At 38.8% G+C, this 12,419-nt stretch overlaps 1 protein-coding gene across 5 annotated transcripts in view; it reads left to right on the top strand.

Moving 5' to 3' along the window:
• Window positions 1-12,419, top strand: part of SH3D19 (SH3 domain containing 19) — an 81,602-nt gene that overhangs the window by 54,671 nt on the left and 14,512 nt on the right. For 4 of the 5 annotated variants that reach the window (XM_053941236.1, XM_053941232.1, XM_053941231.1 and 1 more), the window contains exons 8-10: window positions 5,948-6,055; window positions 9,411-9,523; window positions 11,707-11,765. In XM_053941236.1, coding sequence (XP_053797211.1) covers window positions 5,948-6,055; window positions 9,411-9,523; window positions 11,707-11,765 — 280 coding nt within the window. The remainder of the gene's footprint in view (window positions 1-5,947; window positions 6,056-9,410; window positions 9,524-11,706; window positions 11,766-12,419) is intronic. The other variant, XM_053941234.1, reaches the window with a different exon arrangement.

Genomic DNA, 12,419 nt, shown 5'->3' with positions numbered 1-12,419 from the left:
ATAATGCAATGTTTCTAAGGTTCAGCAGTGTTTCTGATGACTCTTATTGTGGTTATTTTTACAACACCTGTCTCCTTTTTTACTTACTGACAAATTATCACCCCAGAAAAGAATGAGCTGTCTCATCCATTTTAATCTGCTCTTTGGCATAAAACCCTGTAAAAACAGTTTTACCTGAGGACATGCTGCTGTTGGAGACTGGGGGCTGTGCTGTGTCCTGTAGGTTGTGCTGCAAGGTTGACAGTCTCCAGGAAAAGTGATAACAAGCATCCATTAACTCTTCAGTCACTACAGGTGCTTGCTTAGTGGATATAAATTGGAGCCTTCAAGGACCTTGAAAGTTGGCACAGGAGAAGGCTCAGGAAACAAATAAGGTTTTTAAATCATAGCTACATAATAGATGAGTAGCTCTTTAGGTTGTCAAATGCAAATTAATTTGGTTTGAGTTCCAGGTCTATAGATGCTGTGAACACACAAGTAACAATGTTCTTAATAAGATCTGTCTTCTCTGATAATTAAATCTGTTTATTTTACAATATTTAAAATGCAGATATCCTTTCTTCACAAAGTTTGTCAAAGAACAACAGAATGCTTATTTAAAAGAAAGTGTTTATTAAAAAACCCCTTTTTTTCCTGAAAGCATGTGAGATTCTTGCAAGAGAGTAGGTTAGGTATTTTAAACAACATTATAAATTACCTTGTCCTTCACATTTTCAATTTAAAAAAAAAGATTTTGTATGTCCGACTGCTTTCCATTACCTGCTTTGGAAAGCCTGTTTTGGGGCACTTAAATCATTCATTCACCTGGCAAGAATGGACAAGGCTGTGTTTCTCAATCTTCAGGGCAATTTGGGTGTATATTTTCTTGGTCACCCACTGTATGTCCAAATACCCTCCGGTGTCTAATTTTTGAAGTCAAACTAGGTTACACAACCAATTTCTAGCAACATGCCCTCACAGCTGACCTGTTCTGGGCAGGAGGTTAGATCAGAGACCTCCTGAAAGCTCTTGCAATCTGAACTATCCTAGTCTTACTTCAACTAGCAAACTAGACCCGTGACAGAGGAGGAACCTCCAAACTCTCCCATAATAGCTCATCATGGTATGCACAGTATTTTTGTGCCAAAGGCAGTGTAATTTCCAACACCTTTACTAGTACAGGTGAACAATGTACAAATGGTTATGCTTTTAAATACACACAGGTGCAAAGGGTGGGCATTCCCTTCCCCCACTTCCAGAGAGAAAATGCTCACAGAAGGTTCATCTATATCTCTCTATATGTACAAGTAGTATGTGTGTCATTTTCTACCCCATGAATGCTTTTATTGCCATTAAGTGTTACAAAAGTCCAAGAAGTTTTGCTATTCTAGTAGTCGATTTTATTTTATCTGCTCTCCAGCTTTCTGACTACATGGATGGGATTTCATTGCTCAGTTAGGGACAGCTTGCATTTTCAGCAGGTACATTTAAGTCAAATCTTCAGTGGCATCTCTTGGCAAATTTTGTCTATACTTTACAGAGAATACAAAACTCTATATAGTTCTTCGTCTTTGTGCACTTTTGTCACACTGATGGCTAGGCTCTTTCTGCAAAGCAAATTTGCTTGCCTCTCCTCCAGTTTTAAGTCTGAAGCAGTACTAAGTCTCCTCCCAAATGCATGCATCCCATTGTCTCTTTTTTTTTTTTTTTTTAAATTTTCCAGTCTCTTAAAAGTTACAGTTATTGCCAGGTCGTGACAATGTTCTGTGCAGAGGGAGCTGCAAATTGCATATTTTGTGAAAGGTGGTATAGTCCATATTATTCTCTCTGTGTCAGAAATCCATTTCTGAAAACAGTGAACTGTTAATTTTCTTGATGAAAAATACTGTGGAAAGCAGCTTGGTAAAATCACTGATGCTGGAATTTAAATTCCATACCTGTCTAATACATCTCTTTATTGTTGTAAATAGGTTGAGATTTATAATGTCTGACTTTTGATCCAATCCAACTTTTGATTGTGGCATTTCACAGTGTTTTTTGAGCATGAGCCCCATTCTTTGAGGTGTTACCTGTCAGGTTTCCATTGACTCTCTGGCTATATTACTAGGAGGGGCCTGTTGTTGAGAATCTTCCCCCATGTATGGGCTGATTGTGCTTCTATAAACACCAGAGTGCTTTCACGGGGCTAGGTTTTAATAAAACCATTTGTTGATGAAGTCTGTTCCTGTTCTCTGTTCCTGGAAGACTCTGGTGACAATACTGTTCTGTGTGAAGGGAATGTGGGAGTTTTGTCTTTAACAGCTGATTAAGGTTTTTAAATTAAACCTGGAAAGTAGACACAGTTGCATACTTCTGTAGTGACAAGTGTAATATCAGCATCCACACCTTTGTACTCCATTGTTCTCATGTGTATTGAGTGCTTCTTGCAGGACTGAGCATCTTCACAACAGATAGTACCATGTGGGCTTTTAGCCTTCCACCTACTATTTGTTTGGAGATTCCCCTTACTGCTGCTTAGGTATCTATTACCATCTTACTACCTCTTACTTAAAGACTGCTGGTAAATATTTCAGGAAGATACCCATCTGTCCTTCTTGCATGGGCAAAACCTTCTGCTTCTTCTGTAACCTCGTTTTTAATTTTAAACAAGGGTGGTGTATGTCAGTGGGGGGGGGGGGTAAAAGGTTGTTTCTCCAAAACTGTTAAAGAAAGGAGATTATGTATAGTTTATTTGAAGACACAGCTTGCATTTGTCTTTCCTGACAACAAGCATGGTAATATATGTTCTCACATAACCCTTGAAACAGAAGCTCTAGAAAAATGAGACTAAGTAAGCCACAGATTTTAAGCATCGTTGCAAAACTTTAATAAAAAAATCAATAGAAGTCTGTTGATATGTCTTATGAAAAATTATTTGCAGATTAATTTCCTTGAGCTGAGAAGCTTTAAATGAGTACATTAACAATTCTGTTTTCACACCTCCATGAATTATGCTCAAATTATGCCCAATTGTTGTTAAACAACATAAAAAATTGATATGTTGTCGGTCCCATTGCACAAAGCAGCACAGTTATTTTCTCAGCCAATTTCTGCTGCAAGCCCAGCACTGGAGAATGGAATAACACAAACAAGGTAATGAGTTTTAAACTAATTATGAGGTGACAACAGTATAATTGAACATAAGATAATGAGTGGAAAACTAACGTTCATCAAATGGTTTTCTCAGCCTTAGAAATTGCTTTTCTCAGACTTAAAAATTGTCAGATGTATTGATGTAGAAACCTCTGCCAACTGCTGAATGGTCAAGAAAACTTTCTATGCATAGCAGTGATTAACAGCTGACAAACAGCAATTTTTTACAATTTTAAATCTTCTTCAAATTTACAAGACTGCAGAACTGTGATTGTTTGGGATATTTAGAGCATTTCCACTAGGTCTCTCAGTGTCTATATTTTCATAAGATGGAGGCTTTGGAAAATTGTTTCCTCATTTTTCGTGCAGAACTTCCTTCACCTTTGCAGAACCTTACCCTGAGAGATGCTCTGCATGCCAGAGTGTTCCTTATGGTCATGCTGTGTCAAGGAGCCCATGACTTAGTCCTGCTCACCTTTCCTCTGCTCATCCTGTGTCTCCAGCTTCCCTATAGGCAAATGCAGCTCTGAGGCCTTGCTGCCTCACCAGGGTCACTCCTCAAGTCTGATGTAGTTGCCAGATAACTAAAAGAGAGAACATAGCCCAGTTTCAGGGTTTTCTTTTTTTTTCAGCTGCACTTAAAGTCACTCTAAACACCAGCACAAAAGTTAGGGTTTGATAAATCTTCAGGGTTTTTTAATGCAATTGAAGTGTTAGCAGTGTAGCTAGCAGATGGAGGTATAAAAGAGTAAAATAATATTACAGGCTTTCTCCAATGATGGGATTTTGATTCCAGTAATGACTGTACTTCCAGAATGCTTCTACCCCACTAGTGGTCTGTGTTTTCAAGTCCTCTACAAAAACTCTTGCTGCAATGCAGCTTTCACTGGAGAGACCTAAACCCTCTACCCTCATGTGCTAATCCATTACTTGAACAAAATATTATTTCACCCTTACATTCTAAAGCATTGTGGGTTGCCTGTACCTAATTTCCAGATGCAGTAGAAATCTTTGGGCACAATGTGATGGAGCCATCTTTTGTCTAGATGGTAACAGAGGTTTTTTAACTGTAGCCTGTATACCTTTATCTGTAGACAAATTGCTGACCTGCCATGATCCTTTGTACCTGAAGTGTACACTCCCTGCTGTTGTACAAGCAGCCTGACAGAAGGAATTGATTTGCTTGTTTCCTGATTAAAATGTGATCTGAAGGTAGCCAGGTGGGTTTCTGGGGAACCTGTAGGCAGGTTGGCTTTAAGAGGGGCCATGGCATAAATCCACACAGCACACCCGTACAGGATGGATCTGCCTCTGAAGAAAGCCTTAAGCAAGGGGCTGGTGGGAGGTGGACATCTGAGCAGGGTGAGCCATGCATGGGCTCTCTGGCATGTTGTCCCTGCTGTTGTGACAGCTGCACGCTGGCAGCAGGAGCTGAGGGCACTGCCAGAGGGGGCTGATGGCAGATGCACTGGTAAGGGGGAGCTGTGGCCGCTGAGTCATGTGCATGTGGGAGGGCATGAGGTTGTTCATAAATAAATACTGCATTTCTGGACTTTCTAAAATCTTATGTGAATTGCCAGGCACAGATCGTGAATTGCTCGGATTGGATTGTTCAAAATCGTCCGTAGGAAATCATTACTTCATGGGACATAACATTTTTTTCTAAGTGTTGAAGATAAAATTTTATCAAACACAGATTTTTCCAGCTTTGTCAGGAAATGTGGCAGTAGTGTTGGGAAAGGGTATGCTTTTATTAAAGTAATGAGGAATTCAAAGAGATGCCCTGCGTATTTCTTCTCTTGGACTATGACACTCCATAAATAACATCTCATTGAGCTACACATCTGAAAAGGCCAGCAGAGGAGATCAGACTCGGTTGTTGTGGCTATGAATATGTGTCAGATTTATCACCCAGAGTCCTTCTCCAGTTTCTACTGTACACATTTATGATACTGTTAAGCATTGCCATTTTACTGCAGAATTTGATAATGTCAGACAAAGAAGTAGCAGTTGTTAAGAAGAAAGAAGTATTGCTCTTTGACATGAAAGTGTACTTGAGAAAGAACACATTAATTTGGTCTTTATTTATGTGCTAGTATTTTTACAGCTGCCTTCTACATGCGCCTATATTCCCATGCCTGTTAATAAGAGACCAGTGTTTAAGGTAATGAAGCATGGGAAACATTGCTCCTGTCTTACCAATGGAATGCTTGGGCAGGCTTGTAGAGGAATGAGTGATATAGGCAGGAGCAGAGCTCAGGCGCAACTCCCAGACCTTGGTGTGAACCAGTTCCCTCCATGTCACTAGGTTTATAACCAACAAAATTATGCAGAATCTTTAAAAGAATTAGTTGTTCTACAGCAAGGACATTTTGTACTCAGTAGTATTTAATTTTTTTGTGTGTTTCTGTAGGTATTTTATCTGCTACAGTGCTGATTGTTTAGCTTTGACAAGATTGTATTGATTAAAACTTTTCAGTGAATGTGTTCACAGAATGTCAGTGCATTAGATCAAGTGCTTTGTACCTTTTCCTAAAGCCATTCTGATTTCAGGTCCCTATTACCAAGCAATGCAGTTCCTCTTGTTCAGTGGCTCATATAATCCCAGAAGGTATCTGGAGCATATTTATGTTAAGTAAACTATGAAAGCAGGTGTACAAAGAAGACCTGTTACTTACAAAGAGCTGGGTATGGTTGTTGCATCAGCCTGATCTATCATTTTTATTACTGTATTGGGTGAGAAATATAAATATCCTTAATAATGGAAGCAGTATTTGGTAAGATTTGTGTTCAGCAAATAAGTATTAAAGATGTTGGGTTTTCTTCCTCCTTCTAGATCCGTTTCAGTTCCTTACCAAAAATGAACCTGCCAAGGAACAGACAGCTCAACCAACTTTAGCTCGGAAACCCACTGTAATCCGAATCCCAGCTAAACCCGGGAAGTGTAAGTTCTTCTCCCAAATGTCTGAGAAATGTGTTAGAAAACCATTTCAATTGGGGCTTAACTGATTTGCTGTTTAGTAGCTAATAATCAGCTGCCAAAGGTATGGTTTGACAAATCAGAGGAGCCCAGCCTAAGAGCTGTGGTGGGAGGGAAGGTAGATGAGTGTCATGTTCCAATCTCCCTGCTGCCCAGCTGCCTCACTGGGCTCCCTCCCTTGAGTTTGATGTCTCTCAAACCTGATGGAGCCAATATATATCAGAGGTGAAACTGTATGTAACGGGCAGCTCTAAAGGCTGGAAAGGAAAACTTGGAGGAGACCCTTGCAGCAGCAGCAAGCTTGTTTTGTCTGCTAAACCATATTCTGGAGCTGAACCTTTGGCCATCCTGACTTTGGTGCTGACCTTAGCTGAGGTTTAGTGCTGCTCCCAAGCTTCCTTATCCAAAGAAAAACATTGGTGCATTAAACTTTCCTTCAAATACAACTTGGTTGGGATATTTTGCATAGTTTTCATCATTTAAATCAAGAAGTTCCCTTGATCCTTGCTAGTTTTGAAATCTGTGGCCGTTTAAGCAAGAATGTTTAGGTAGCAGTTTGAGGGAATAAAAAAGGCATGTGGGAACTGGGATGCAAAACCCTTATGTATTCAGTTTTATGTCAGGGTTTTGACTGTAGTTTTCTGAGTTACTGTGTTCCTAAAACCTGCCACCTCTAATCCTTTACAGCTTTACAAATGACACTGACAGCGTCTCAGAGTGGAAATTTATCAATGAGCCACAAGCTCTTTGTGTTGGTCTCTGTATGCTGAAGTACATACTTGCAGAATTCTGTTTGGCTTTATCTTTGATCCTCAGAGCTTAGGGGAAAATGTCAAAAGATAGCTCTTTAAACTCATGTTTCAAAATTATGTTTTGCCACATTTAGTAGGTGTATAGTCAACTTGTAGTAACTGTATGGTCAGGTGGTATTTCTCCTAAGAGTTTCACTCATTTCCCATCCCCCCCATCACCAACCCACTGTTAAAATACTTGGTTTTCTTTTCCCCTGCATATGTGAGAAATGCAGTGGAAATTATTAAAAATGCAGAGAAGACTGAAGATAAAGCTGTGTGGAGAAGTCTTTCTGTTAATACAGATGAAATTAATTTTCTGATTAAAAGGTTTTTTTCAATTGGAAGAATATGTTTATGGACTACTATAAAGAAACTATGACATAATTCTTCTCTATAAAGGAAATTTTAATTACAATTAAAAAATAAAATTAAACAAAAAGCCAACCAACTACCTGACTTTTTTTTTTTTTTTTTTTTTTTTTTTTTTTTTTTTTTTTTTTTTTTTTTTTTTTAATGAGATGGATTCCCTTTTGAACTTGTAGGTTACTGGGCTCTTGCTGCTCTCTAGTGGTAATTGCAATTTCCACAAAGGACTGCCGGTCCTGTACTTGGCTACAAACAGCAGGAGGTTGTGATGGACTGCCTGCCTTATGGGAAGCAGTGGTTGGAAGATTAATGGGATTGGAAGGAACAGAAGCATATTCCAAGAAATCAGAGTAGCCTTTTGTCATATAGGAGCTGCTGCAGAAATGTAACCTGTTAAAAGAGGAGAACAGTACAACTGGGCCAAAGTATAAATGGATATAGTAGGATTTACATTGTAAAGGGGCTACATCATCTCAGTACAGGGGAGTCTTTTGCCCTCTTGTTTATTGAGGAGATAAATTCTGTGAGGAACCAGGAAAAACTGAAAAGCCCCAATAAACAAACAAAACAAAATAACACAAATTTTTAAACCCCCCCCAAAAACAGCCCATCCAGCACTACCAAAAAGGGGACAGAACTGCTTAAGAATTTGAACTCCAGTAAAGTTTTCAATTAGGACTAGCATTTTTGTTGAGATGTGGTTAGAAAGAAAGCATTAAAATTCCACTTCAGTTATTACACTTAGAAATCACTGAAAATAACACCTGACTTCGAGTTCTTGGGGATTTTTTTTTGTTCCTCTAGTTCCTTTAATTCTGACTTTAAAAAGAGTAAGGGAGAGGAAATTAGGCCATCTGTGTTTATAGCAAGATTTGAATTGGTAAATAAATATTTTATGCTTTTTTATCAGTAAGACATGATTTAAAACAATTTCTTTTGGAATTACTGCCAGATATTGGTTTTATGTTTCATCCATTGCAGTACCTTAGAAAAGTGATGAACTTTTTTTCCCCATGCCTGGTCACTGCCAACACAGTAACTGTGAGCTTCTCCTAAGAATTGAACTGATCAATTTTTAAACATCACAGCAGTGTTTTACATAATAGTAATGCCACAAAGATGTTGAAAATAAACAACACTGCTCCTTTCTATGTGTTGTTTATTTGTTGAGAGTAATTTTCATGAAATGAGCAACTGTTTCAGTCTATTAATGTCCAGGCTGTCAACACATATTTTTATGTAACTCCAAGTTCAGCTGGAAGTCAGAAGAGCTTAAGTGTGTGTAGTTCTTTGTAAGAAATTAATTTTCTTGATATACAAACAGATGGTAAAATAGATGACATGGTTCCAATATATAAAGACAAAATGGTAAACATGCTGGTAAAACCTGTCCAAGTGTTTCCCAGGTTTCAACGGCGGAGATATTGAAAGCAAATGTCATATATTTAGAAGGGTTTTCTGTTCTTTATTGAGCATGAGGACATCATCACTCTTCCCTAGTAAGATCTGTAATGTTTCCTCTTCTGTGTCCTAAACTTGTTTTTCTCCTTAAAGACTACCTGGGAACTTCCATCTCTGTTTTATGTCATCCTGAATTTATAGCAGGCAATAATTTATTTTCTTGCCTTTACCTTTCTGGAGATTCTTCCATCCAAGTCTCCTGATCTTTCTGGGTTGCTTGAAATAACCCTCAGCTGTTTTCCAGCCTGAAGGATATTCCAGGAGCTGACAGCTGAAAAAAAAAGTGAGCCAGTTTAGAAATGTGGTGATGGCGTTTCAGGGTATCCAGTAATGAATCTGACATTCCAAGGGGTAGAAACTCTTCTACTCATCTAATATTATATTACCAAATATTGCAGCTGAAACCTTGGAATTCTGAAATTACTTGCTGGTGTCCTTAGAATAAAGTGAAGATTCATTATGCAGGGTGGGAAGTACTCCTGAATTGAACCTCAGAGTTAAAATGTTCCCCTCCTGTTCCTTTTCCCTTCACTACTCTTTAAGTGGTTCTTCCCTTTGGCTGCTCCAGCTTTGACGAAGGAAGTTGCATTCACACAAAAAATGCTCCAAACAAAAGTAGATTCCTTTACCTGTTGTTGATCCATGTGAGGAGGGTATTAATTAGACTTTAATTTGGGATTTTCTTTGGTTTTTTACAGCTTTAAATGACAACCCACATAGCCCTCCGCCACTTCCTGCTGAAAAGCCTATTGGGAACACATCCAGTATCACAGTGGGAAAACCTAGCCGTGGTGACCTAGTGAAAAAAGGGGTAAGTTAGAACTGTTTTCCTGTATTACAGCTTTGTCTGCTTTGGTTAAAAGATCTCTTGTGATCCTCAAGCATTTGTAAAGTAAGTTGTTTGAAGGACCAGAAGATGAAAACAACTACTCAAAAATATAAGGCTTTTTTCTTTTAATTCTGTTCTCTTATTAATTAGGTAATTTAGACTGCTGCCAGTTTTGAAAAAGTCTGTGGTGATTTTACTAAACTTTGATCACATCTATCTTCAATTATCTGTATTCATCATCTGGAATCACAATATTCTATAACTGAGTGCAAAAGCATTGCAAAGTGGCTCAAAGTCCGGTGGGATTTACATGGTGAAACGTTGTCAGTGTTGTGCTTTAGAAATGTATTTTTTTTACCTTTGTGCACACAACTTCTCTTGGTGTCTGTGCTAATTTGCAGGCAGAGGGAACTTTTCTGTAGAAGAATGAGGCTTTTTTTCCAGCTCTTTCCTTCTAATTGTTTCTGCTGAGTAGAACCACCTATTTTGGGAAGTAAGGCTCTGCTCCTTGCTCTGAGGCATGTACATAGTAATGGATGGTGTTGTAGTTAAATGACATTTGACACAGATTTTCAAAACGGAATTAAAATAAACTAGAAAATGACAGTAAAATTTAAAAATACTGAGTTTTCTGGTGACAAAAATGGCAGAGAATCTTGTGAAGGCCACAGGCAGTAAAAGATCAAATCAAATTAAAAGCCCTTACTAGATGGATGCTGCCAACAAATGCCTTTGTAGCTACCTCTGCAATTAAGATAAAGGATATTAAAATGTCATCATTGAGAAGACTGTTCAGAGAGGTTCCACCTTTTCTGGATAATGCTGAAAAAAATAATTTATTAAACAGGACATTAAATGACATTTTATGCAGTAGAACTCCAAACTTTTACAGTGTCATCCAGGTTATTGTGACAGGCATGTATACGCTTCAGAGGATGTTTTTTTTAAAAAGATTGTATTGAATCCACTGGAACATTGAAATCCTATATTTGGAAAGGCAAGAGCTGTGCTTCTAAAACTAGTATTGTTTGTCAGTGGAAGTGATTAAACAGCAACAGCAAAAATTGTTGACCATAAGCAGCAGTTGGCACAGAATTCTTCCTTTTCACACAGAAGAGGAAAATTTTTGATATGAGGATAACATCCTCATCTGAAAGTGGCAGGTTGTTTTCTTTCTAATAGGGTCATTTAATCAGAGCATTAATTTGGGGACTCAATCAAGGGTCAGATTTTGTCAAAATATATCTGGGTGTTTTCTAGATGAGAAAAATCACAGAAATTGTTTGAGTTTCAAGCACATTCAAGCACCTAATTAAGTGAACCAGACTGTTCAGACCTATCTATAAGTACTGGGTCAGAAAGGGTTCTTTTGAACCCAGATTCAGCACTCTGATTTCTGATGCTGTTCCAGAAGCAGCTGTGCTTGTTCCACAGAGCTGGCAGAACCTTCTGGCACTGGGATGAAAATGAACAGCAGGAGGCAGTAAGGATGGTCACTTGTTAATCCATCACTGTGGTCCAAGCCCTTCAGACATGGCACATGTCCTCCTCTCCGACTGCTGTACGGGGGTAATCTCTTGCAGGGCCAGCATGGGCAGCTGGGAGGAGTGATGCCTTCATCTGCCAAAGCAAGATTCACAGGGATTTGTCTGTTAGATCTCTAGCAAACATATTTTGATGCCTTCTTTAATGAGAGCTAATGTTGTTTGCAAGAGAAGCTGTCCTGTGTGAGTTACATTAATGTCATGTTTTCTACTTCAAGCCTGTTCAAAGTGTTCCTTGCATGGAATAAATCAAAGTTGATAATACAAATTCCTGTGGGCAATGTAATTGTACATTTGTATGACTCTCCTGGAATTGGTTCTTAAGGCTTTACTGCCATGTAGTAGGAAAGAAGGGGCTGGCTCATACTTAATGTGCAACTGAAGCTGTGTTTCAGGTGGTAAATCAGGTTATCTGCCCTTCATATTTTCCTCCATGTTCAAAAACACTTTAAAATTGCAGAATCACACCATAATTCTTACTACTTTACTCCCAGACCTCCAGAAACTCTTCTTTTTCATGTCCATAGGATGTAATTTAATACAAGAATTATGTCATTTAAACAAGATTTTTTATTTTCCTTAGGCTTAAAGAAATGTCTTTTTTCTTTTGAATGGTTGTAGGAGTTGGATCACTCAGAACAGGCTGGAGTGCCTCAGCTAGAACCTCTACTACCCCCAAGGTGAGTGTGGTTCTCCAAAAGCCCTAACAATTGGTGTTTCTAAATTAATTTACATAGTTAGTCTCAGTGTAGACACTACTGACTCCAGCCATAGCTCAATAGTCTTGGCTGGGCACTCTTCTCACTAATAAATAGGCAGGACCAAGTTGGTAGCTGTTTAATACTTGTTTGTACAGTATGGTATGAGCAAGGAGATTATAGGAGAGCAGCTGTTTGACTTTTCAGCTAATGTACAGTGGCTGCTGACAGTCATTCCTTTCTGAATCTTTAACCTTTTCACCCACAGCACTTGCACTTGTGGTGGGATTTGGGTGCTGAAGGAATGGAGGTGGCAGATGATGCCACCCTGAAAAGGGCAGATGCTCGGCCAGCAGCTTCCCAGAAGCACTGGCTAGTCTATACACTTTGGACCTAAAATGCAGGTGCAGGATCAATGATAACCTTGGAGTTTTTTATTCTTGTGAACCAAAAGGAAAGAATGTCTGCAAGGGCAAAAGTTGCTGGACCAGCCTTTAATTCATGTCCATCAATGCCAGAGACACAGTGGATGGAGATCTGGCATTGAATAGCCAGCCTGCTGTGGGTATATCAGTGTTTGCAGTCTAAATCTCTGAGTTTAAACACAAGAGTTTGCTCTGTTGTGTTAGGACGAGA

This window comes from Vidua chalybeata, chromosome 4 (genome assembly GCF_026979565.1).
Source record: "Vidua chalybeata isolate OUT-0048 chromosome 4, bVidCha1 merged haplotype, whole genome shotgun sequence".
NCBI lineage: Eukaryota > Metazoa > Chordata > Aves > Passeriformes > Viduidae > Vidua > Vidua chalybeata.
Note: the sequence above shows the minus strand (reverse complement) of the source record. Positions and strands in the feature narration are given on the sequence as shown.